Source organism: Sinocyclocheilus rhinocerous, unplaced genomic scaffold, assembly GCF_001515625.1.
Source record: "Sinocyclocheilus rhinocerous isolate Xijiao unplaced genomic scaffold, SAMN03320098_v1.1 scaffold562, whole genome shotgun sequence".
Taxonomy (NCBI): domain Eukaryota; kingdom Metazoa; phylum Chordata; class Actinopteri; order Cypriniformes; family Cyprinidae; genus Sinocyclocheilus; species Sinocyclocheilus rhinocerous.
In genome coordinates this window covers 1851325-1877663 of record NW_015641608.1, presented here as the reverse complement: position 1 = coordinate 1877663, position 26339 = coordinate 1851325, and the positions used below count along the sequence as shown (strand labels likewise).

At 38.8% G+C, this 26339-nt stretch overlaps 2 protein-coding genes across 2 annotated transcripts in view; both read left to right on the top strand.

Moving 5' to 3' along the window:
- Window positions 1–22362, top strand: part of LOC107755265 (midasin-like) — a 51811-nt gene extending 29449 nt beyond the window's left edge. Inside the window, exons 58-101 of the mRNA XM_016572007.1 lie at window positions 821–947; window positions 1233–1397; window positions 1516–1730; window positions 1977–2364; window positions 2472–2584; window positions 3057–3714; window positions 4360–4521; window positions 4657–4942; window positions 5033–5271; window positions 5940–6035; window positions 6131–6225; window positions 6331–6435; window positions 8763–8917; window positions 9211–9320; window positions 9397–9470; window positions 9844–10027; window positions 10195–10348; window positions 10585–10731; window positions 10880–11006; window positions 11089–11194; window positions 11324–11439; window positions 11736–12155; window positions 12565–12788; window positions 13092–13229; window positions 13314–13492; window positions 13581–13742; window positions 13953–14090; window positions 14345–14483; window positions 14634–14938; window positions 15196–15331; window positions 15911–16224; window positions 16323–16478; window positions 16811–16912; window positions 17086–17284; window positions 17447–17611; window positions 17696–17853; window positions 18325–18414; window positions 18563–18678; window positions 18872–19046; window positions 19971–20044; window positions 20188–20302; window positions 20471–20537; window positions 20648–20790; window positions 21130–22362. Of these exons, the coding sequence (XP_016427493.1) occupies window positions 821–947; window positions 1233–1397; window positions 1516–1730; window positions 1977–2364; window positions 2472–2584; window positions 3057–3714; window positions 4360–4521; window positions 4657–4942; window positions 5033–5271; window positions 5940–6035; window positions 6131–6225; window positions 6331–6435; window positions 8763–8917; window positions 9211–9320; window positions 9397–9470; window positions 9844–10027; window positions 10195–10348; window positions 10585–10731; window positions 10880–11006; window positions 11089–11194; window positions 11324–11439; window positions 11736–12155; window positions 12565–12788; window positions 13092–13229; window positions 13314–13492; window positions 13581–13742; window positions 13953–14090; window positions 14345–14483; window positions 14634–14938; window positions 15196–15331; window positions 15911–16224; window positions 16323–16478; window positions 16811–16912; window positions 17086–17284; window positions 17447–17611; window positions 17696–17853; window positions 18325–18414; window positions 18563–18678; window positions 18872–19046; window positions 19971–20044; window positions 20188–20302; window positions 20471–20537; window positions 20648–20790; window positions 21130–21315 (7723 nt within the window). The 3' untranslated portion in view covers window positions 21316–22362. The remainder of the gene's footprint in view (window positions 1–820; window positions 948–1232; window positions 1398–1515; window positions 1731–1976; window positions 2365–2471; window positions 2585–3056; window positions 3715–4359; window positions 4522–4656; window positions 4943–5032; window positions 5272–5939; window positions 6036–6130; window positions 6226–6330; window positions 6436–8762; window positions 8918–9210; window positions 9321–9396; window positions 9471–9843; window positions 10028–10194; window positions 10349–10584; window positions 10732–10879; window positions 11007–11088; window positions 11195–11323; window positions 11440–11735; window positions 12156–12564; window positions 12789–13091; window positions 13230–13313; window positions 13493–13580; window positions 13743–13952; window positions 14091–14344; window positions 14484–14633; window positions 14939–15195; window positions 15332–15910; window positions 16225–16322; window positions 16479–16810; window positions 16913–17085; window positions 17285–17446; window positions 17612–17695; window positions 17854–18324; window positions 18415–18562; window positions 18679–18871; window positions 19047–19970; window positions 20045–20187; window positions 20303–20470; window positions 20538–20647; window positions 20791–21129) is intronic.
- A 273-nt stretch (window positions 22363–22635) lies between these two features.
- Window positions 22636–26339, top strand: part of LOC107755263 (katanin p60 ATPase-containing subunit A1-like) — a 14890-nt gene continuing 11186 nt past the window's right edge. Inside the window, 6 exon segments of the mRNA XM_016572004.1 lie at window positions 22636–22973; window positions 23275–23437; window positions 23550–23692; window positions 24441–24627; window positions 25053–25168; window positions 25297–25402. Coding sequence (XP_016427490.1) covers window positions 23276–23437; window positions 23550–23692; window positions 24441–24627; window positions 25053–25168; window positions 25297–25402 — 714 coding nt within the window. The 5' untranslated portion in view covers window positions 22636–22973; window position 23275.

The window sequence follows — 26339 nt, the reverse complement described above, 5'->3', positions numbered from 1 at the left end:
CCGTCCATTGTTCAGAGACGCAAAACAGTGCTGTGATCTTTGTTTGGAACTATTTTCGTTCCAAAAATTTAGAAAAAAACAAGCAATATTATGTCTAAAATGTAAGTCACTTATTGCTAACTTTACTGAACTTGTATAAAATTATTACTAATGTGTTCATGCTGATATCTGCAGAAAAACGGTACTCTTTGTGTGATATAGATTAAGTTAACTATATTTATTTATATAAATATAAAAAGCATACAGAAGCATTTTTGCTATCTACAATTTAGAATACCTTGAATTTTGAGTTTTAATAGACTAATAAATCACGTGCGTGCACTCTCTGTGATATACTTGATCATGTCAGATCGCACATCATTACGACCCTTACCATATTATCGCAGACGATGCTGTATCGCACGCCCCAGACTCGACTTGAGTGGAAAATGAAATCACCCGCGGTTGCGTGCACTTGTTTGCACATGAGCAAAAGGTGTTTTTAAGAGTCTAACTTGCAGACGCCAGACCACTGATTCGTCAAACATGCTTTCCTGCAGTCCGTGTTCTTCTGACTTCTGACTATTTTGTAGTAAGTAACGAATATACTTCGGGGAAATGTATCGGAGTAAAAGTACTGGTTTTAGTAATATTAGTATTTGAACTTTGTCTCAATTAGCAAAATGTTTTATATAAGTTTTAATTTTAGTAAACAATAACACTGGAAATTGGCACTTGATTTTATAAAGTAGTATCTTGTAGCACAAGGCCGTTAATAAGACTTTATTCTTTGTTCTGTATAATGTTTTATTCATATTGTTTTGCATATTTTGGTCTACAGGAGCAGTAAGAAAGCAGAAGATGGTCTGCGCAGGTCCTTCTCTAACCATCTGCGTTTCTGTATGCAGTCGACCCCCATGAATATCCGACAGCTGCAGCCTCTCTGGTTCCTGCTCGGCACTGAGCGGGTCTGTCAAAACACCTTCATAATCATTCTGGTGTTTTTCTGAATGACCGCATTGATGATTGTTGAATTTACCATACAAACAATACAATGATTAAGCTTGATCTTTACATTTATCATGTAGACCATACAAGTGACCTTTGTTAAACATTCCATTTATAAATGTTATATATAAAGCATTCAATCCTCCATTTACCGAGAAACACATGCTGCACTAGGGACTAATATTTTAATTTCAGTTAATCTCAGTTTTTAAATCTGATCAGTCTTCTTGTAATTCCCTCCCCAGCCTGTGGAGGAGCTGCCGCTGGTGTGGTGTGAGCTGCTGTCTGAGACACTCGCAGCGTTATGGAGCGGAAGCGTGACCTCTGACCCTGACCGCTGGCTGAAGTGGAATCCGCTGAACCCTGAGGAGCACATGAACTCCAGATCACTGTTGGGACCATCTGATACGGTGTGTGTGTTTTTTGTAGAGAAAGAACTAAAAACAAAGGGGTTTTTTTTGTATTTAACATGTAGAAATAACTTGTATCTTCATAAATAACCTTGATGCGATGTCTGTTGATGTGAAGGGTCCTGGCATGCTGAGTCGTGCAGTGTGGTCCCGCTGCATGCTGGGAGTTCTGAGCAGCACTGATGCTGGCGGCCGATGGGATCCATCGGGGTCACACTTCCTGTCATCATCACGTTTGACCCTGGGTGAGTGGAGAGAGAGAACCGGGCAGCTACAAGATCTGAGTGCTGTGATCTGGGATAATATGGCTATGCCTGAGCTTGCTGACTTCAGGTAGAGACACATATCACACCTAGTTAAGGAAAACGTCTTGTTAGATTTTAAATATTTTAGAACAGTATTGTATTAGATTTTTTATATATTTATTTAAATTTCAGAAATTTTATAAATGTTTTTATTCTTTGGTAAATGTTTAATATTTTTATAATTGTTCAAATAAACAGTTTTTGTCATTTCTGTTGTGCAGTGATTAATTTTTAATTTTCTGTCTCTTTCAATCCCCTTTCTCATTCTCTGTAGATTAACTGACTGTAGGTTGCAAGGACTTGTGTTGTGTAGACAACTGCAGTCTCTCTCTGAGCTGTTGTCTCCAGGTTTACAGGAAAGCTATGCAGAATCCTGTCACAGTCTAACTGAAGGCCAGGACCCTATTTCTGCAGCCCAGGAGATTCAGATCGCCATCAGAGAAGGCCTGCCGGAAAATCTGCTCCCAGAGGGCTTTCTAGATACCCTAGTGACTTGCTTGACACAGTTTGCACACAACCGAGCACAAGATTCGGTCCAGCTTGCCCGGTCTGGAGTTTTCTGGGTGAATATGGGTCTGCTGCAAATCCAAATTTGGGCTCCACAAACAATTTTTGACCCTGCAACAAAAAGGGCATATAAACTCCGCTATGCACAAGAAGAGGTGAGACAAGCTTGCAAGTGGTAGCTTTTGTGAGATTTCTAGAGATTTATTGCAGCCTTTCAACTACATGTAAATCACCTCAAGATGACTTTCTTTGTGTCTCTCAGCTTGCTTTGCTACAGGAAGAGTGGAGAGGGCGGAGTCTGTCCTCACAGCTGCTCACAGGGGCGGAGCTTGAGGAGAGTAGCACAACTGACAACTTCCAGCATCCTCGCATCAGGTAATGAATATGATATGACAGATATGAGAGATTTTCAGCTAATATCAACCGATATTGAAATAACTAGTGCTGGGCAACGATTAATCGCATCCAAAATAAAAGTTTTTGTTTATGTAATATATGTGTGTGTACTGTGTATATTTGTTATGTATATATAAATACACACACATACAGTATATATTTTGTATATATAATAAACATAACATTTTTCTTAAATATATACATGCATGTGTGTGTGTTTACAAATACATAATAAATAAACACAGTACACATACATATATTATGTACACAAAAACTTTTATTTTGGATGTGATTAATTGCGATTAATCATTGCCCAGCACTAATATTGATATTAAATTGTTTATGATCAAATCCCCTCAATATCCTTTTTTTCGTACTGTACATCAGGGATATTCAATTAAATTTCCAATTGGATGTTGAATTCTCTTTTGTTGTTTGTGTGTGTTTGTAGGTACTTGTGGATCCGTATGCAGCAGGTGAAGGAGCAGATTTGTGAACTGAGTCGTAAACAAGCCTGCCGCCCCCCTGACCCCCAATATGGTCGCCTGTATCAGGAACTTCAGCACTACCTGTGCAGCATCGGCCAACCAGCTGCAGTGGGCGACCTGCTCTCCCACCTCCTGAAGGCCTTACAGGCCCCAAAATCAAGACTGGGAGTTCAGGGTTTGTTGAAGGAGGAGGCTGTCTGGCAGGCTTCACAGCACCGCTTTGCCCAACGGCTGGTCGAGGAGTACCCGCTTTATCCTGACGTGGTTGTACCCCTGCGGGCAGCAATTTTGCAAGTGCAGCATGGCATGCGACTCCTGGCGTCTCAGGTGTCCTCGTCGGTGACTGCCCAAACGGGTCTGTCACGTCTCGTGTCCACTATGCTAGCTTTTCCAAGTCCAGCGGCATCCTCTGATCTGGCCTGTGCAGACTACCTGTGTTCAAAGGAATGCTTGCACATGCTAAAGGGCCTGGGAAAGCAGTTGCCAGCAACAGAGGTCAGCCGTGTGATCCCAGATCATGCACTTTTGTTGTTGAATGCGCTGCTGTACATACAGAGTCACACACTGAGTGCTGGACATCTCAGTGCAGAGACGCAAAAACTCTTCAGACATGTTTGCCAGGTGAGATATGAAGTACAAATATCCCAAATAATATTTTGAATTTAATTTCAATGAGATTTTGAATCTCGGATTTTTAATGTGGTGTCCTCTAACTTTTTATAATAAATACATAAATAAATAAATAAATAATAAAAAAAAATTTGTGTACTAAATAAATACATAATATGGATATATATAAAAGGTTCATTTGGTATTATTTATGTGTTATTTTAGTATTTGTTAATATTTTATATTGCCTTTTATTTTTATGTTTTCAGTTCAGTTTCATTTTCATATTAGTTACTAATTTGTATTATTTTCCTATATAGCTTTAATTTATATTTATTTCTGTTTTTTTTTTATTTTTATTACTTCAATTATTCAGTTAGTTGCCAAAGCATCATTTCTAATTTTTAGTTTTAAGTTACGTTTTAAGTTCATCCAGTAATTTTAATTTATTTTAGCTTTATTTATTTATGATCAATATATAAGTCATGAAAACTATTTTAAATAGTTTTTTTTTTTTTTTTGTTAATTTAGTTAGTATATAGATATGGACATTCTGTGTGAGAAGAAAAATAATATACTGGTTATATTTGAAAAATAATATAATAATTAGTTTCGTATGATAATTTTGGTTTTGTAACAGACTGATGTTTTTTTCAGGCTATAGTGAATGAATGGGACGAGCAGGAGAAGAGAGCGAGAGAAAAAGAGCAGATGGAAGCCAGTCTGTACCGCAGTCGCTCTCGTCTACATGGGACAGGCCTTACAGAGGACCAGCAGGAAGAGAGAGAGTTCAGATGCTCTTTCCCATCTTACCACAAGGTAAACATGCACTAAAAGGGTCAAATGCAAGTTTTTAAGTGGGATGTAATTTATTTACACACATTTGCATGTTTTGTTGCCCTCTGCATTGTAAGAGTTTGTCTTTGGATCAATAATGTGTTTTTTTTTCCACAGGATTTTGCTGATATCACTTCAGAACCTAGTCTTGATCAGCCAATAATCATAGAGGATGACGATGATGCAGATATGGAGGAGTCGTCTAGTGAAACGAGCAGCTTCCTGTTGGTCAGCAGCATGAGCACAGTGGTTCAGGTCCATCAGAGACTCTGTTTGTCTTATGCTCAGTCACTGTGGTACCAACCCAACCCGCCAACCAATCACAGCAAAGACCACATCAATGCCCTGGTTTCATCATATCAAATCACAGCTCCACTGATAGCCCGTTTCTACCATCTAATGGGTATGAAGGCATGATTTTATACAAATCAGAAAACCTCGGCCCCCACATATCTCATCATCTGATCTTTCCCTGTTTATCCCTTCCTCTCAGATTGTGAAGTGGACCCTAAATTGATGGGCTCTCAGCTTCTCCTCAGTACTCTGCTCCAGAACACTGTGAGCGGTTCTGGAGGTCCAGCTGGACTGATTCTGCAGAGTGATGGGCCGTATGACTTCTACAGAGACGCCAATATGAGTCAGGCCCGGATCTGCCTGCCAGCGCTAGAACAGCTGAGTAAGGCTGTGAGACAGCGCCTGAGCGACTGGCCCGAACACCCTGCACTTGTTCAGGTGAGAGAGGCTGTTACTGTCACTGTCACTGTCACTGTCATTGCAATGATATGTTTCAGGTTTTTTTTAAATTGGGTTGAAGGGACCCCCAAGGAACTTGAGGAAAAAATAAGAGAAAAGAAAAAGATTTTACAAAATGTACACTATTGTTCAAAGTTTGGAGTTAATGTTATTGAAAGTCTGTTACGCTCATTATTAATTTGACCAAAAATACAGAACAATACAGCAATATTATGCGCAGCTCGTCAGTGAACAACGGCTCTGTGTAGTTAATGCTGCTCAATGTGAAAGCACGCACGTGATGGAGATTTACCGCTGATTACAGAACCGGCTTTCTGACAAGATGCGCGTTAAATATCGCATGCGATTTATCGTGCAGCCCTACTATTTATTAAACATGTCTTGTTTTTAAAGAACAGAGTTAAAATGATGTGCTTAATTTGATAAAAGAATTATCAATAATTTAATTTGTTAAAAGAATGATCAACAAAGCACATTTCTTTGTGCTTTGTATAGTATACATGGTTATTTTCTTGAAAATCTGTGGCTGCATTTATATTTTAAGGAACAGATGCATCTCACAAACTTCTTTGAAACTCATTTGCTATGAAGTATGTTAAAACTTTTGGCTATTTCTCAAATGCCCTTTTTTGTATTATGTGTCGCAGATCACCATGGTAATAGAGAGGATATTGGCGTTTAGTCTTTCCAGCCCTCTAGCAAAGTTCCTAAACGGTCTGGAGATCCTGCTCAGCAAAGCACAGGTAGGGGAATCAGCTCATGACCATTTGTGCACAGCTTAGGTCATCAGTTTCAGATATCAGTTTGTGAGCAGTTCTTCTCTCATTCTTCCTCACAGGACTGGGAAAACAATGCTAGCCGGGCAGTGTCTCTTAGGAATGAGCTGGAAGCTATCACACAGCTCATCATTCAGTGGAGAAAACTTGAGCTCAAGTAAGTAATTAAACAGTCTTAAACTGAAGGTGATGGTTAAAGCTTAAGTTGCTTTAATCTGCTATATGGAGGTCTAATTGGTTTTTAACTACTGTATCTCTGCAGCTGCTGGTCAAGCAGCCTAGATAACGCACAGAAGCGCCATGCTGAGAATTCAACTAAGCACTGGTTGTCCATTTACCTGAAGGGACCCCCAAGGAACTTGAGGAAAAAATAAGAGAAAAGAAAAAGATTTTACAAAATGTACACTATTGTTCAAAGTTTGGAGTTAATGTTATTGAAAGTCTGTTACGCTCATTATTAATTTGACCAAAAATACAGAACAATACAGCAATATTATGAAATATGATTACAATTTAAAATAACTGTTTTCTATTTTAATATATTTTAAACTGTAATTTATTCCTGTGATGCTAATTTTCAGGAGCCATTACTCTAGTCTTAAGTGTCACATGATTGTTAATAAATCATAGTAATAATTGGTGCTCAGGAAACATTTCCTGTTATTATCAATGTTGAAATCAGTTGTGCTGCTTTATATTTTTGTGGAAACTGACACATTTTATTTCAGGATTCTTTGATGAATAGAAAGAAGAAGAACAGCATTTATTTGAAATAACGTTATGTTATAAATCTTTTACTGTTGCTTTTGATTAGTTCAATGCATCTTTACTGAGTAAAATCATTGAACTCATTAAAAAAATTGAACGGCTGTGTATTTTAGGCTATTTATTAGGACTGCACGATAAATCGCATGCGATATTTAACGCGCATCTTGTCAGAAAGTCGGTTCTGTAATCAGCGGTAAATCTCCATCACGTGCGTGCTTTCACATTGAGCAGCATTAACTACACAGAGCCGTTGTTCACTGACGAGCTGCGCAAAAAATTGCGCGAATATGAACGTGGTTTTGCGCAGCTCGTCAGTGAACAACGGCTCTGTGTAGTTAAAGGGATAGTTCACCCAAAAATAAAAATTTGATGTTTATCTGCTTACCCCCAGGGCATCCTATATATATATATATATATATATATATATACAGGGCTTGACATTAACACCCGCCAAATGCGGGTGGATTTCAGCTGTTGGGGTAACACGATCACTCCTACTAGCCACTTCGGCGGGTTGAATTTTATATACAGTAACAGAGCTTGACATTAATGCTTGTCTGGGACAAGTAGATTTTTTAAAGGGGCAAGTGAAAGAAGAGAATTTTACTTGCCTGACCGAACAACTAATCTGATTAAAACATCTAATTAGGGAAGCACCGAAATTTCGGCGAGAATGATTCTTATTTTATTACATTCGGTGTAAACGGAACACAGAAGAAACATAAAATGTAACTTAGTTTTTATATTTATAACATACAGCCTAGTTAAGCAACATGACACGACCAAGAGAGTGAAGTTTTCCCTGAAAACCACGATTGCAAATTTGACATTTTAAAGAGTTAAAACGAGTAGTTAATATAAATTTTAGTTCAATATTTGAATTTGATATATTGTCAACGTTGACCGTTTTTGCTCCATTTGGTTAATGAAAATAGTTCCAAACAACGATTACAGCAGCACAGTCGCTCATGTCTGAGCAACCCACAGTGGTGTTTCATTACTGAATGATTAGCGTTTTTGAATTTTGAATAATTTGAGTCAATGATTCAGTGGTCCATTCATAAAGGCAAGCTTCAATGACCCATTAATTAAAGGGGTGGTTGATTGCGATTTCACTTTTTTAATGTTAGTTAGTGTGTAATGTTGCTGTTTGATCATAAACAGTATCTGCAAAGTTACGAAGCTGAAAGTTCAATGCATAAATTATGTGAAAAATAATGCGTTTTTTAACAAACGAAGCATTAACACATGTTAGACTGCACCCCATAAACACAATCAAGCCTATAAAAAACCCAGTCCACCACCCCTTTAAGATTAAGTCACTTGCTGCCACCTACTGGCAGTTTACTTTCATAGTAGCTTATCTTTGCATTTTTTCCAACATTTCATATTTATATATTAAAAATATATATATTTTAAAACACCAAGCTCACAACATTATTTATGCTGTTGTAATTTTGCAGTGTAAATGCATTCGTGCTATATTTCAACTACATTGAACTGTCTGTGTAAATGCATCTGAATGCCGCTCCAGTCACTTCTGTTTCTTCTGCAGTGGAAAGATCGATTTTGTAGATACTGATTTCATATGATTGCTAACAGCCCTATATTGTCTTATTATATTAAGTGAAATTAGTAATAAAATGTAAGAATTTGATATGAAAGATGATGCATGCATTTAATACAGTTAGGGGAAAATACCCTTTAAATGGGTAAAAAATGACCTGGAAATCAATTTAAATAAATTTTTGTATGCAGTATTAAGTAATATAAAATGTAATTTCCCAACTACAAAATTGTGGCCAGTGAAAATGCTGAGTGGCTAGTAAATTTGGAAAACCACTAGCCACAGTGGCCGGTTTTATTTATTTATTTATTTATTTATTTTTTATCTGTTTGCATTGAATGACACTTTTCTTGTCCAATAGATGATGGTGTGGAGAATCTTTCCCTCTCGTCAGTCTCATCCACCCTGCAGGCCTTCATTGAAGGCTCCACCTTAGGAGAGTTTTCTGTTCGTTTGTCCATGCTGTTTGGTTTTCACTGCCACGTCCTGCTGGCTCCCAAACAGGAAGGATGTGGTAAGAGAAATCTGGATTACAGCATATCCATAGGGACAGAACAATACATATACAATGTTGATACAGTACAGTTTGTTTTATTTTGACTTTTCTTTGGTACTTTGTGTATTAGTGCTGCTGTGTGACAAAATGATGACTATGCAGGGCTGCGTTTCCTAAAAGCATCGTAAGCCTAAGTTGATCAAAGCTCCATTGGTTTCGATGGGTCTACGATGTACTTAGGCTTCCGATGCTTTTGGGAAATGCAGCCCAGGCCAAATTAAATGAATGACTTCTTCCTTTTATCCTCACAGACTCGCTCTGCAGTTTGCTCTGGAATCTCTATAAATATTACACCCTGTTCTCAGAGAGCATCCAGGCCAAGATCACCCAGCTGAGGTCCCCTATAGAGAAAGAGCTCAAAGTAAGCAAGACTACTGTCAGATGTAATTTTGTCTCCTTTTATTGAGTTAATATAATGTTTATCTTGATGCCTATAGGACTTTGTCAAAATCTCCAAGTGGAATGATGTCAGTTTTTGGTCCATCAAGCAGTCAGTGGAGAAGACACATAGGTGAGGCTGATTGACTGAAAGTTACACTACCATTCAAAACTTTGGGGCCATACATTTTAAATTTATTAAAATAGAAAACAGTTATTTTAAACTGTATTAATACTTTCTTTACATTTGATAATATAAATGTAGTCTCTGTGAGCATAAAAGTCGTTAAAATCATTAAAAAATCTTACCAAACCCAAACTTTTGAACGGTAGTGTGTTTTCAAAACACATCAACGTGATAATGTCATTATTCATTTAGCATGTTTGTTACATTTCAGCACTAGACTTGTTGGGTCTTGTATATTTTACACATTGCTAAAATAGTGGGCATCAAACTGGCTGTAATGGTGTAAAAAATAAAGTTATGACATTGTGTCTGTGATCAGGACCCTGTTTAAGTTTGTGAAGAAGTTTGAGACGGCACTGAAGGAGCCGTGTGCACCGTGTCTGGTGGAACTGGGCAGTAACAGCAGCATGGATGATGTGGATTCACAGCCTGAGGAGACTTCTCTGCACAGGGTTCATCGAGCACTGAGAGCTGCCCTGCCTGGAAAGGGCAGGGATCTGCAGGTAACACAACCCAACCTCAAGCTGAAATTTCAGCCCTTTCCAAACAACATGACATCTTGAATTCTAGAGGATTTTCTGTTATTGAACAACTCTATTGTCCTTATCATGATCATTATGGTGTTTCTTTTTGTAACAAAGTTGCATTTCAAACACTTTTCATGCATCAGGCTGATGGTCCAGAGGAACTCTCATCTGATAAAGAGCCCTCGTCTCTCCAAGCCCGTCTGCCTGTCCTCACAAAGAAGATGAAAAAGTTGTGTGTTCAACTGGTAAAGAAGACCACTCTGCCTGAGCTCTCAGAAGACCTGGATCAGTTCACAGGTATCACTGTTTGCCTTCGTTTATAGGCTGAGAACTTCATAGAGGAGTTTATTTTGTGTTTTTATTATTAAACTAGATTGTTTTATGCTGTCATATTTGCTGTCCTCGGGCTAGTAAAGCTTACTCAACATGTTATGTTTGAGGCTTGTTAAAGGCATACGTGAGGGTGTATGAATTTGGAAAATCTCTTATGAATCAAAAAACGTAACTTTTTCTCCAATTTGTTATTGTTCCAGCTGAGATAATTACCAATGTGCAGGCCCTGCAGAGCCTGACGGTGGACCGCAGCATGGAGCAGGAGAAGCAAAAGGCAGAGGTGAAACACATCCTTTTGCAGAAACAGAGAGCACTGGCTGATCTCTTCAAGATGCTTGCACAGATCGGTCAGTCTGAGTCATTTCATGTGGTGTTAGAAAATTGATTTATAAATCAAGGTTCTTTTATTTTATATGGTCCAAAATCTATTCCTTTTTCTCTACAATCTTGAAGTGTATGCAGACAGCAGATTGATTGAGTTTTGTTTCTGTCCAGGTCTGTCCTACCGTAAGGGTCTGACTTGGGGTCATACAGCAGACCCAGATAAGACGCTGTATCTGCAGCCCATGGAGATGAAGATAGCCCTGTCTGCAGTCAAGACACAGGACAACACGGCGCACACGTATGTAACTAGCGTCTACAGACTAGTGCCTGTCATAGAGACTAGAGTCAGAGCCTTATTTTGATAGCAATAATGTTCACAGGTTATTTGCGGAGATGATGGATGCGTGGGAAGGCTGTGAGAAGTACTTCTATCGATCCTGGGCCAGACGCAACGCCATGCTGACGTCATTACAAAGAGCTGTTAAGGTGAGGGCCTCACACCGATATAATGAGCAAAATTAAATGTCTTCTTTATATTTAAAGTTTTATTGTGGTTCTCTGAGTGCTGCAATAAGGGATTGTTTTTTTGTTTTAATTCTTGCTCTGTCCTTCTAGGAGCTTGGACTGGGAAATATACAACGATGTAGAGGTTTCTCTTCTCACCTGTTTAAACTTTTGCTGAGGCAAAGAGGAAGACTTGCCGGACTCACAGAGCACTGGGTCCAACTCAGGTACTGTCCTTTCAAGATTCATTAGATAGACTACGCTGATTACAGAACCGGCTTTCTGACAAGATGCGCGTTAAATATCGCATGCGATTTATCGTGCAGCCCTAATTCAAATATTAAGAAGCACAACTGTTTTCAACATTGATAATAAGAAATGTTTCTTAAGCACTAAAGCAGCATATTAGAATGATTTCTGAAAGATCATGTTACACTGAATTTTTGGTGAGAATAAGACACCTTCCAACTCCAAACTTTTGAATGGCCCACTTAAATACTGTATTTTCTGTTTAAAACAACAGGAAGTTGATCGACAGTATACAGAGCATCAAGTCTGGCACGCATTGCTCTGAAGATGATGTCAGCGGTCTCCCTCCTCAGAAGCCTCTCCAGCACTGGATCATCAGGGCTCAGTCTTCAGTGCTGCACTGCTCTGTTGTTCTCCAGCAGCTCTCTTGGATCCTCCAGTGCTGTCCTGAAGGTTCTTCTGCAGCCCCTGCTGAGGCCAGGGAGGGGGAGGTCATGCAGGGTCAAGCCACACTGAGCCACCCGTCTCCCATGCCCCCACACATCCAGCCACAGGCGTGTTTGCTGCGGAGAGGGGAGCAGGCTTGGAAGGAGGTGCAGCAGAAGGTGGAGAACCTAATGAAGGAAGTGAAAGACCTGAAAGAGAAGCTGGATGGATTGGCCCTGGAATCCACAGAAAGAGTTGTCCATAGCTGGTAAGTAAGAGAAATGCATCACATTTGAATTGAGCTGTTCAAGTGTGGAAATGTTGTGAACATTTTTATTTTGTTTATTTATTTATTTTAATTTTATTTGTTTTGTTTTATTTTATAGGCCTGGGGAAAGTCATAATTTAAAATGTTGGGGTAGTTTCTATAGTGAATTTAATTAATTATTTAATTTCTTTTTTGTTTGTTTTTTAAGTCTAGAAAAATCCTCACTAAAAATGTTGGAACCATTTCTGTAGTGACATTTGCTTTGTTTTATTTTATATTTTACTAGAAGTCCTCAGTAACAATGTCATGGAAATTTTTATATTCAACAGAGTCTCAACTCTGTTCGTAATCCATCACCCTTTAGATTTAAATTATACATCAATATTTATCTCCTGTCTCCTCCTTATAGGGATCACTTCACACTTTGCTGTTCCTCTCTGGACCGGCTAGGCATTGTGGTGGGTCAGATGCCGGCTCTAGAACAACTCTTTATTCCTGATGGTGTTTTGGTCCTCCATACCCAGCCTGCCCTCATCTGCGGTCTCCAGGCCATAAGGACGGAGGTGGAGACTTGCCTCACAGAGTTCACCACCTGGAAGACTCACCTGCTTTCTATCAGACAGTCACAGAAACGTGAGAGCACAGAGTACTTTTCAGACCTTAGACATGTCCGGTCCTTACTTCCTCTTTCAATACATTGACACCAGTGTTGTTGTTGTTAACTAAAACGGTTAAAAATATTTTTTAAATAAAATAAAATATAAATATTAGATGGAAAAACTTGAACACTAAAATTAATAAAACTAAAACTGAAATAAATTAAAGCTAAATAGAAATATAAAAAGAGAGTAACATCTTGCCTGCATTATCATTTGAGTGTAGTCTATATTGATCTAAATTAAATTTACCCTTTTCTTTTTTTTTGTCTGCATGCAGGGTGCTCCCATCAATTTTCTGCTGAGTTCTCCAGGCAGCTGGAGAAAACAATAAACATGGTTCTGTGTGCGGTTCAGACGCTTGTTAAGAGGAAGGAGAAGGAAAAACCGGAGGATCAGCAGTCAGAAAGCAAGAGAGGTGGGAATTCACCCAGGATTTTACACAGAGCATGTTCGAGGGAATCTATCTGTGTGTGTGCTCATTTTATGTGTGCTTATCTAGAGAGTGACTCAGAGGTGGCAGAGGAGCTCTTGAAACCGGGACACTTGAGCAGGTTACTGGAAGAAGACCTGAGTGGAGATGTGTCCAGTCTCTCATTACCAGAGGTCAATGGAGTCGTAACAGAGCTGCTGGAGAGACTTCGATCACACAGGGATGACTGTCAGCCCCACCAACTACAGGTCAGTCGCACACATACATGAACAGTTTTATCTGCAAACAGATTACATCTGAAAATAACAGTGTGTGTATTGAATATTTTATATGAAGGAACTGAAAGAGGCATGTAGGGGTGTGGTGCGTTTGGAGCCCTTGCTGTGTCTGTACTCTGAGTTGGTGAGGTATTATCTGGCTGTAATGATGGGAGCTCACCGTACCACAGGAAAGCTTCTATCCGTCCTCGCTAACATCTTCACTGAACTCGCACAGAAGGTATATTGTCTCGTGCTTTCCCTCACTGGTCACTGGAGCCTTTCTTTTCAGAATTTAGAATTGTTCAATCTGAAAAGCTACTGTTTGCAACATTATTATTTAGTTTGTCTTTAAAACCACTTTCCCCCCAAAACATTTAATTGTCCAGATTATTTTTTTTTTATACAAAAAAACTTACTTTCTCTCCCTCTCTCTGCTTTCACTCTACAGGGTTTCTGTCTGCCCCAGGAGCTGATGGGAGGAGGAGACGGTGAGGGAGCGACAGAGTTCCATGATTACGAGGGTGGAGGAATAGGAGAAGGTGAAGGAGTAAAAGACGTCAGTGACAAAATCGAGAACGAGGAACAGGTACATTAGTATGAGGAAACCACTGTTAAGAAAGCATTTGAACATTTAAACTATCTGAAATCTGGAATTAAACTGAATTGGTATTGAACTTACATTTTACACTAAACTGAATTCTCACTTGAGTAAAACTTCAAATCTGAACTGGAGTCGAAATTAAATTCTGAACTGGATTCAATTTGAAATTCTGAACTTGATTGAAATTTAAAAGCTGGACTGGTGTCAAAATTAATTTCTGAACCTTTGCCTTTGTACAGGTTGAAGACACTTTCCAGGAGGGTCAGGACAAGAAGGAGGAGGAGCAAAACAAACAGGACATTAAAGAGGAGGACAATGCCATTGAGATGTCTGAAGACTTTGATGGAAAGATGCATGACGGCACAGACCATGAGCCAGGTGACTGCACTTACTGTTACTCAAATAGTTGACAGATTGAACTGAAAATGGTTTTAGCAGGTGCAAATAGTACAATATATAACTTGAATTTCACAATCAATCAAAGATTAGAAAAAACATAATGACATGAATCTCTCGTCTGCTGTTCAGGGGAGGATGAAGAAAACTCTGATAAGGAAGAAGATGAGGAGCTGGATAAGAAGATGGGGGATCTGGGTGATGGTCAGACAGATACTCTGGACGAGAGAATGTGGGGAGATGATGAGGATGATGAGGATGATGTTGACAGTGATAAAGAGGAAGAGTCTGGTCCAGGAATGGATCAGGGAGAGTCAGAGCTGGTGGCAAAGGATGACAACACGGATGCTGGAGAGTCAAACAAAGATAAGAACCAGGACAAAGATCACCCAAAAGATGAGGAAGAAAAGGAGAAAATCCATGAACAGCTGGATGAGGTCAGTCCTTCACCACTTCTGTTGTTTTTTTTGTTGTTGTTTTTTTTCGACAGTACAGTGTAAAATGAACAGGAAGCAATGTGGGGGAGAGAGGGGGGCGGGATCAGGAAAGATCCACGAGCTGGGATTCAAACTCGTGACGCCCATGTCACTCTTCACCATTTCTTTCCCTCAATATTAAAACTGTGGAACCCAATGGAAGAGAGTATAATAATAGGTATATATTTAACAACATGTTCATGTGTGTGTGTTTGTAGCGTGAGTTTGATGAAAATGAAGTAGACCCGTACCACGGTAAGCAGGAGAAGGCGGCAGAAACAGAAGCCATGGACCTGCCAGATGATCTCAACCTGGATGAAGATGGCAAGGATGAAGAGAGAGGAGAAGGAGACGGTATGTTCAATATTCAGGCATCTCCTCTAACAGAAGAAATATTACCATTCAAAACTCTAGGGTTGGTAATATTTTGTAATGTTTTTGAAAGAAGTCTCTTATGCTCACCAAGGCTGCATCAAAAATACAGTAAAACAGTAACATTGAAAAATATTATTACAATTTAAAATACCTATTTTAAAATGTAATTTATTCCTGTGATTGCCAAACTGCATTTTTAGCATTACTACTCCAGTTCTAATTCTAATAACATGATCATTTGCTGCTCAAGAAATGTTTGTGCTGCTTAATATTTTTGTGGGAATAATGATGCATTTTTTCAGGATTCTTTGATGAATTAAAAGTTCAAAAGAGCAGCATTCATTTGAAATAGTAAAGGCATTTATAATGTTACAAAAGATTTCTATCACCTTTAATCTATTCAAAGCATCCTAACCGAAAATAATATTTCTTTAAAAAAAAAAATCTTATTAATTCCAAACTTTTGAACAGTAGTGTACATGTACTATAAAACTGGTTTAACTGTAATTATTCTTAATTTGAGCTTTGTTTTTCACACACTTTTACCTTTTGCTTCAGAGGAGAATCCATTTGATATAGATGACAAACTCATGGAGGTGGATGAGAACAAGGAAGAAGAGAAAGATGGGTCGGAGGAAGGTGGAGATGAGATGACAGATGAGCAACAAGAAGGACAGATAGAGGAACAGGGAGAAGAAGACAAATCAGAAGAGAAGGAAGGAGCAGAAAAATCTGAGAATCAAGAGTCTGAAACAGATGAAAGAGGAGAGAATGAAGAAGAGGAGAAAGAGGAGGAGGAGAAAAATAAAGGACAGGAAGAAGGGCGAGATGAGAACAAGTCCATTCCAGCTGATCAAGGGCAAAAGCCAAAGGTGTGTTGTTCAAAAGTAATTTGTTATGGAAATGTGTAGTAATGCAAACATGCAGAGGAAAAAGACTCGCCTAATAATTGAAATCTGACATTTCACAGGAGGAAGAGAATGAGGGTGAGGATGATGAAGCACAGATAGAATCTGCAGAGAGGAAGGAACATGCGTCAGATGGACAGACAGGAGAGGAGAACGTTCAGAGTGACACCGCAGTAGAGCTGGCTGGAGCTGCGTCAGAGAGAGACCAGGCAAAGGAGGTGTGCAAGTGTCAGCCTTACAAAAAAAATAGGTTTTATTTCTTAAAAGAAAAACTTTTTTTTTTTTTTTATGTGCCCTTGTAATCTTTAATCAAAAACATTATGCCCATTAACAGTAATCAGTAAAATGATCAGTTCCCAATAGATATGAAGTCCCCTTTCACTCAGATATACTTCAAAATAGGGAACATTAGAAATGATTTCCAGGCCTGGAAAAAGTCATGGATGTTTAATAAAATCTTTAAATGAAATTTCTATAGTCCGTATAAAATTTTTGTCAATTTTGGAGCTCAGTTGAGTAAATCAGTTATGTAAATGATCCATGTCCACAGGAGAACGGCAGCGGGGCCGCAGATGCCAGTCAGTCTGAGGGGCACGACTCCAAGCTGATGGCCAGGATGAGTTCACACAAACAGAGACAGAGAAACACGCAGGTCAGTGTGTTCAATAACATCCTGTTTCACTTGACAATTATTTGCTCATTTATTTAATTGTGGTATTTTGTCTTGTTGCTGAGAACAGTGCAGTGTTCAAATCACAACTTAAGGCACGAAGTGTAAAATATAGAAAAGCTGATGTCCTCTCTTATTTATTTTTTTTTTACCAGAGCTTCAAACGCAAACCTGGACAGGCAGATAATGAACGCTCAATGGGTGATTATAATGAGCGTGTGAATAAACGTTTGCGTACGGTTGACAACACAGAGGAGAAAACGCAAGATCAGTCTCAGCCCAACACACAACAGGAGTCTGACCTGTACGAGCACATAAAACACGGAGAGGAGAGATACGATGCCCAGACATATGGTGAGGATTTGTTTACTATTATGTATTTTCTGTCTTTCATTTTGTGTAAAGTGCACACCAAATACTTAATTCAGAAAGGTTGAGCTGTGTGCTTATGTGAGTAAGACAGGTTTGAATCTGCCCTGCAATGTATTCCAATCCATGTAAACATCTTCTTCGTAGACGCTGCCAGTGCAGAACAGCAGAAGCCGACTGGTGTGAAACAGGAAGAGGAGGATGAAGAAGCAAACATTGCAATGGATGTGGAGGAAGAAAAGGACCTGCAAGCTGTTGAAGCCCAGGAGCTTAAACCTGAGAAGCTAAACGACAATAAAGCTTCTCAGAAAGGTAGAATATTAACATCCACCAACTGTGTGTGCACATACATGTAACCTGTGTGTCCATGTTTAACGTCCATCCATTCTCTATCAGGTTTGGAGTGTGGGGACTTGGAGGCACAGAAACAGGCCAATGAAGAAGAAAAGGAGAAGCCAGAGACACAGAGGAGCAGTAATGAAGAAGAGATGAAAGAGAGGAGTGACGAGTCCACCATCCACACTGTGCCTGAATTACTAATGGACATGCAAAAGGTATGTTGATTTATGCTTACTTCAGAAGGTTTGTTTTTCTGAATGAAATGAATACTGTAATTCAGCAAGGATGCATAAAATTAAGCAAAAGTGAGTGTAAAGACATCTATAATGTTGCAAAAGATGTATATTTCGAATAAATGATATCCTTTTAAACCTTCTAATCATTAAGTTGTTTCTTGATCAGCAAATCATCACATTAGACTGATTTCTGAAGGATCATGTGACACTGAAGACTGGGGTAGTGGAGTAACTTTGCCATCACAGGAATAAATGTAATTTTGAAACAGAAAACAGTTATTTGACATTTTAATCATATTTCACAATGTTAGTTTTACTGTATTTTAGATCAAATTAATGCTGCCTCGGTGGGCATGAGACTTTTTTAAAAGCATTTAAAAAATCGTAATAATCCCAAACCGCTGTATTACATTCAGCATATAGATTGTACAGCAATTTGTGTTCGATCAGGTACCATTGAAGAACCCAGAAGAGCTGAGAAGAGAGATGGAGCTGCAGTTGGAGGCCTGGCAGAGACAGACTTTAGGATCCCAGGAAGAGGTGACATCATAACACCAGTCACATGACAACTGAGTTTCTTCTCTTTACCTCACATATCGAAACTGTAATAAATAAATATTTTTTTAATTCATTAATCCATTTCTTCTTCTTTCTTTTTTTTTTTTCCTTCTTACTCCATGTCCCTCAGGAGAGTGCGGCAGCAGCGCTGTGGCATCAGTACCAGGCCCTGACATCTCCTCTGTCCCAGCAGCTCTGTGAGCAGCTCCGGCTTGTCTTGGAGCCCACACAGGCTGCCAAACTCAGGTTGGTCCTTTACCTTCCCATCCAACCTCAAAAGAAGCATTTCTACTTCTACTAATAGGATCGTTTAAAGGAGTATCTTCTCCGATGTCGTTTTTCATTGGTCATATTTATCAGTTCAGACCCTCAACATTTGGGTGTTCTTTCAGTTCTCCTCAACAGTTTTCCATTAACACTATTTAATGATCCTAAACAGGGGAGACTTTCGCACAGGCAAACGGCTGAACATGCGCAAGGTCATTCCTTACATCGCCAGTCAGTTCCGCAAGGATAAGATCTGGCTGAGGAGAACAAAACCCAGTAAGAGAAACTACCAGATCTGCCTGGCTGTGGATGACTCCTCCAGTATGGTGGACAACCACTCCAAACAGGTACAGTTTCCCAAAATCACTTTAGATATTAAATATCACCTACTGAATTCAACTTAACTAGGGCTGTCACAATATTACATGTGTAGTATTAAAGGCACAATATGTAAGATTTTTTTATTAAAATATCCAAAAACCACTAGAACAGTGTTATATATTTTGCTGACTTGTGTACTTACATTATCCCAAATGTTTCGAAGAATGTTTAAATCCAGAGAAATGAGCAATTTTAACTAGTGACACGGACCGTGTCCATAGTGTCATTGTGTCGCCTGCCAATGACGTCATAACCCCTCGATTTCCAGTTTTGTTTTGTAGAAAACATGGAAACACCAAAGACGCTTTAATATGTTGTGCGTTTTAATAGACCGGTGACGACCGCACAGAGTAGCATTATAACAGAACTTTCAAATGTATCTAGTATGATAAAACAGTGCTGCTATACCCCACATACGCACGACCAGAAGGAGCGGAAGTGGTCGACTGTGGCATAATAAAAGCTCCGCTGCTTTCTAGCCGTGTGTCACGCTCGTTCAGCGCCTCGTTTCGCTTCGACGGCTTTCAGCCTCACCCTGCTTCATTCTACTACGTTAATAAATCATTAGCTCATCCATGAACATGATTTCTGCCCGAGTCCCGTCGGATTGTATCGGCTGTGTGGATGAAGACGACAACTCCTATGATTCCACACTCAGTCACGGCGTCATCTAACTACGCCTTTGTCTATTTGTTTATTTTGGAATATGCGCCCTCTAGTGGCGAAAATTACATATTGTGCCTTTAACATAATATCAATATATAGTTTTTTTTACAGGTATTTCTCAGGTATATTGCGACACCCCTAATTTGAACCTGTTAAAATGGAAAGATGTGTTACCCTATTTATTTGAATAAATATTGTATTTGATATTGCGTGTGTCTCTGTAGCTGGCATTTGAGTCGGTTTCTGTCATAGTGAATGCTCTCACGCTTTTGGAAGTGGGTCAGGTGGCTGTGTGCAGGTGAGTTCAGTTCATTTTTTTTACTCTTATGGCTGAGTAATATTGATGCAAAGATTCTCAGTTTTTCTATTTTTGCTTTAATAAATGAATTAATGCATGTAGTCCCACACTCATTTATCCATCTTTTAATTCACTTGCTGTAGTTTTGGAGAGAGTGCCCAGCTGCTCCATCCCTTCCACCAGCAGTTCAATGATCAAACAGGAGCAAAAATACTGCGGCTCTGTCAGTTCCAGCAGAAAAAGACCAGAATAGCTCAAGTAAATATCTCCCTGGACTTTCTGATTGTCTTATTTTGTTTAATTCAGTTTCTTTTTTATGTTTTTTGTTACATTTATTTGCATTATATTGTTATATGTTTAAACTGATGACTGTCAGATTCTATCCCACTGCAAATTAAAAGCATTTGGAATATTTTTATCTTTCAGTTTTTAGAGACTTCAACAAATATGTTCATGGCAGCCAAACAGCAGACCCCTGGCTCAACAAACACTGGTAAAATAATTGATCACATTGATGTAAACAAAGCAGCCCTTAGTTATGAGTCTTGTTTACTTTCTGATCTAATGCATTTCTTTGATTTGTTTTATTTTTCCTCTTAACAGAAACGTCTCAGTTACTGCTAATAGTATCTGATGGTCGCGGTTTGTTCTTGGAAGGGAAAGAGAGAGTCGCAGCTGCCGTTCAGGCTGCTCGCAGCGCAAACATCTTTGTCATATTTGTAGTGTTGGATAACCCAAATTCCAGGGTGAGGAATCTGATTGGTTCAACAGGATTTTGTGTTAACAATCCAGGTTTAGCTAAACTAAAAAAAAAAAATGGATTTGCTATGTGTTTTGACATTATCTAAATTAGTCAAATGAAATGCACTTTGAAGATGCTGAGTGATCCCCAGGTTGTTTTTATTATTATTTTTTTTTTTTTCTTCTTAAGATAATTATTTAGCATTTATGAATTTGTAACATTTATCGTAAAATTGTTAGAATTATATTTATTATAATATAATTGCTTAAATACATAATTAAAATAATAAAATAAATATACATTCTTAATTGCAATGTTTAATATATGAATCTCTCCATGTTAGGATTCCATATTGGATATCAAAATACCCATATTTAAAGGGCCGGGTGAGCTGCCGGAGATTCGGTCCTACATGGAGGAATTCCCCTTCCCCTTCTACATTATCTTGCGAAATGTGAACGCCCTCCCAGAGACACTCAGTGATGCTTTGAGACAGTGGTTCGAACTTGTAACAGCCTCAGACCAGTAATGGACCACATGGAAGCAAATTAAGAGGGGCCAGAAGACACAACTGTAAAACTGAAGTTCCACTGCTGCTAGTCGTCCCAAACATCAGTGCACACAGCACACACACAAAGACATTAGAAAGGCTGCTGTACATGTGCCTTTTTTATTTTTTCGAATTTGTAGTTTGATTGAAGTGCTTTCTCATTTTCATCACCACAGTCACCATGAATTGTTTTCCCATTGTTACCATCAATCAACTTTGCACATCTTTTTTTTTTTTTTTCTTTAACTGCAAGGAAATGTGATGCCCGTGTGTGGAAAAACTTCAGTTGAACTAACTGAATGTTGACTGAAGAGATCCTCCAACCCAGGAGTATTTCCCACCCCCTTTCTTGTCCTGTGTGCATCCAGTTTGTGAATGTGAATGTGACATTTAGTGTGAATGGCACTGCCAATGTTTGGGAATATCATATGCAAAAAAGTCCAACTGCATGTCAGTAATTACCTTCAGACCCATTTATGGTTTATGGTATCCAAAAAAAACTATGTGCCTTTACAAAAACCCATGTTCCCATCTAGACGGTTCTCAGTGAAAACTTTGGTACTGACTCCTCACCCACACTGTATATTTGAAAGGATTCTAACTACTGAACCACTGGCTATTTCGTCTTTACAACCAGAAGCACAATTTCTGCAAGTGAAGGAAACTTTTTGAAAGCTCTTCTAAATTGTCTGTGATTTCAATCACTGTTATATATCCTACAGGTCTTAGATATTTAACCTTATAGCCAATAGCTGCATCTCTTACTAGACATATCTAGTTTTAAACATTTCATTTAGTATTTTGATTCAGTTACATTTTGCACACATTTTTCTGCTCGGTCTGCATTCTGTGTCAAAGAAAGCAGCATAAAAAAAACAAAAACTCTTTCATCATGTACACATTGTCCAAATGCAACAGTAACCTGGTATACTTCTATGGTCTCCTGTCATCTTCCTCGTCTTGGTTCATGAAATGATACTTGCTGATAAACGTGGAAATAACAATAAAAAATGTCTGACATGTTTTCATTATGATCTGAATTGATAGTTGACTTTGATTATGTAATGAAAAGCTGCAGATGAAGACACATAGCTGTTAAACTTGACCAATTTGATGACTTTGATGTCACATAAATTTACCTCAATGAATAATTTCTGGAAGAGCAAAAGTGAATCACCTCAAACATTAATTTTGAAGCTGTTGTTGTTGGGTTCTACATTAGGAATACAATTTTTCCATTTATCAGGCATGTGAACTTGTATCTATGCGTTGTAGTAGTCCTTATTTAGCAACTATTGTTTATGTATTTAGTTAATTCAGTTTATATAACTTAATTTTGTATCCCCATACTCTACTTTTATTTTGAAAAGACATTCTCGCGCTTTTGACCTTTATTTTGACAAGCAGCGACGCGAGGGATTTTTACTTTTGCTTCCGCCTTCACAGTCTTAAGTGCCCTTCCCAAACAAGTGACCTTATGAGTTTGTGTGGATCCTAAATTATTTCAAATATAATCCTCGTCCAAAGCAGCACACACATGAGTTTTGATCCGTAATAACGGTTGAATGCTGAGCCTTTCCTTTGCTAACATCTTTCGTGGAAAGTTTTACACACTTCAGAGACTGATCACTTCACAGGTTTGTACAGTTCAACTCCATAACTACACACTGCTATAATACACCGTTGAAATGTTTGTTTTGATGTAAGCTCATAATGTTTAATGCTTGTCATACTTTCCTGGTAATCCCCGAATCTGTTTATGGATAACGTTACCGTCTGGAAGTTGTTGCATCGTTTTTTACCCCCTTTGTTTATGTGGTTTATATAATTGTGTTATTAACTGACACCATTTGCGTTCACAAATGTTGTTTGTATTCTTTAAACATAAAACATCTTTCCATAAGTCTTTAGCTGTCCCTCATATTTGAACTCCTGCAGAATGAGTTTGGCGGAGATCAATGAGAATGTGAAGCTGGCTAGAGAATACGCGCTGCTGGGGAACTACAGCTCTGCGGTGGTCTGTTATCAGGGGGTCCTGGAGCAGATCAGAAAATACCTCTACTCGGTCAGAGACTCCTCTCTACAGCAGAAGTGGCAGCAGGTTCGAGTTCCTCCCTGGGTATTGGTCACACTGTCTGAAAGTATAATTCAGGCTATTTAATGTTCTTCACTTTTTGTAACAGGCTTTTGTGTGTTCATGTTGTCTCGTCCAGGTTTGGCAGGAGATAAATGAGGAAACTAAGCAAGTTCGGGAGATCATGGCAACACTTGAGAGCTTCCAGCTGGAGTCGACCCCATCCAAACCCAGCAGCTTTGGCCAGGAGAATGACATTATGCCTGTTCACGTGGAGCACAGGTACATGTCCATGTCTGGTTTTATTCTAAACCCTCCAGACAGTCATCACAGAGCCCCACAAACTCTTTTACTCATGCAGTAGGATATGTGTATAGTACATTTGAAGTAGAATTCTGCTTTTCAACATGGGGCAGCATGTTTCATAGACTACAACATAGCGTTTTGCAAGTCATCAGACTGATGGATTGTGCCTAATGAAGTCAAAACTGGTTGAAACATTGTACTTGGTTGTGCAGCTTTAATATCAGTGTGCAGACATCTACTTTTTTGTTGTTAATATTGCATGTTTTAATTTTTACATTTACAATTTTCCCTTGCATGAAAATATGCTTTTTTTTTAAAAACAAGATTTAAGAATCCTTATCCAGTACTCCAAACAACTGGAAATTCATTTGCCACACTGTGTGGGAATCCTGTCTTTAGTAGTTGTTGTTGAGTTTTAAAGCCCCCTTCAGCACTCATGTCATGTGAATTAGATTAAGTTCTGAATAGCGTCCCACCGTCTCTCAGACCCTCATTCTCTTTCATGCCTCCCTTGAGGCTAATAAAGGGCTCTTGAGCCTGTTATATAAACCATAATCTGATTATGAAGTACCATTTGAATGAGCGATTACAGCCATGTTAATTAAGGATAGTTCATTCCATTCAGCCAAATTAAAATAAAATTTCTAAAGGTCCCCTTCAGAGTCCGCACAGTCACACTGTATGTCCTGATGCTACATGCATGTGTCTGTGTGTTGGTGAACAGGCCGTCTCCATGTGTAGTGCGGAAATCCTCCGGCCCGCATAAAGAAAGTAAAGGCCACGGGAACCGATTGAGCGCTGGCCCCCGCAACCAACCACGACCCTCACCACGTGTTGCCAACGGTGACAAGGGAAAAGCTCAGAAAGGCAAAGAAAAGAAAGAAAACCCATCCAAGGCAAAAGATGATAGAGTAAGAACATGTGGATCCATTTCCTATTTCTGTCTACTGTTTGAACAAGGCCTATTGTGTCATAAAGTGCATGCAGTCACAATATTTACTCAAAGGATCAGATGCCTTTCGCTGTATTAATGTTATGAACCTGTGATACCAGTTTCTGACATCAAAGCAAACCGTTCAGAAAGTTAAAGTAAAACATGCAAGCGTTTCCTTTGTGCTCTTCACTATAAGCACTTTGGTTTTGGTCCAAAGATTGAAATAACAGAACTTGCTGTACTTGCAGGTCATTTGGTTGAAGTCTTCTTAATCTGATGTTACCATTTTTGCAAAGCCATTTGCAACAGTCTCTAATTTAGCAGAAAAGCCCATCAGAACCTTTTGCCAAAGAAATCATTTTAAAAATGATTTGATTTGACGAAATTCTCTGCCCTCTTTAGAACAAAGCGGAGGGTGTGGAGACGGAGGTGAAGAGGTTTGACAGAGGAGGAGAGGACAAAGATCTGATTGAAACTCTGGAGAGAGACATCATCTCCCAAAACCCCAATGTCACATGGTGGGTTCATCTGCTGTCATCTCACTTTCCTCCAGAAGTGCTTTCATTTCTCATTTATTTTCTCAAATATCCTCAGTTTTTTAGGAAAATAATCAGTCATAGATAATGGTTTTTAATTTCGAATACAGGGATGACATTGCTGACCTGGAGGAGGCCAAGAAGCTTTTGAAGGAAGCCGTGGTTCTGCCCATGTGGATGCCTGAGTTCTTTAAAGGAATAAGACGCCCGTGGAAGGTATGAATACAAGAAAATCACATATGCTCGTATGGATTTCGAAAAGCCCCATCCCAAATCTTTCAGACAGTGCCATGCTCACCAAAGCTTCTTTTATTTAATCATAATAAATACAGTAAAAATAGCAATATTGTGTTGTAATATTACAATTTAAAATAACAGTATTCTATTTTAAAATCTAATTTATTTCTGTAATGTAAAAGCTAAATTTTCAGCAGCCACGGTTTCAGTCTTGAGTGTCACATGATCCTTCAGAAATTCTTGTAATATGCTGATTTGGAGCTCAAGAAGCACTTCCTATAAATATTGAAAACCGTTGTGCTGCTTGATATTTTTGTGGAAACTGATTCATTTTCTAAGGATTCTTTGATAAGTTCAAAAGTACAGCATTTGTTTGAAGTGGATTTTTTTTTGTAATGTTATAAATCCCTTAAAGGGATAGTTCATCCAAAAATGAAAATTTGATGTTTATCTGCTTACCCCCAGGGCATCCAAGATGTAGGTGACTTTGTTTCTTCAGTAGAACACAAACGAAGATTTTGAACTCAAACCGTTGCAGTCTGTCAGTCTTATAATGGAAGTGAATGGGAATCACGGCTTTGAGAGTCAAAAAAACACACAAATTAAACCCTGCGGCTCGTGACGATACACTGATGTGCAAAGACACGAAACGATCGGTCTGTGCAAGAAACTGAACAGTATTTATATCGTTTTTTACCTCTGATTTTCACCGCAATGTCTGAACTGTCTGTCCTGAGCGCGTTCTCAACAGCCGGCCTGATGCGTCTTCTTTTTCTTCTTGCTTTACGGCGGATCGCAGACTTATAAGTGCATTACCGCCACCTATCTCTCAAATGGACCAGTGACACTCTATCTACAATCTCAATTAGGAGTGTCAATCAGTGCATCAGAGGTAAAAAACGATATAAATACTGTT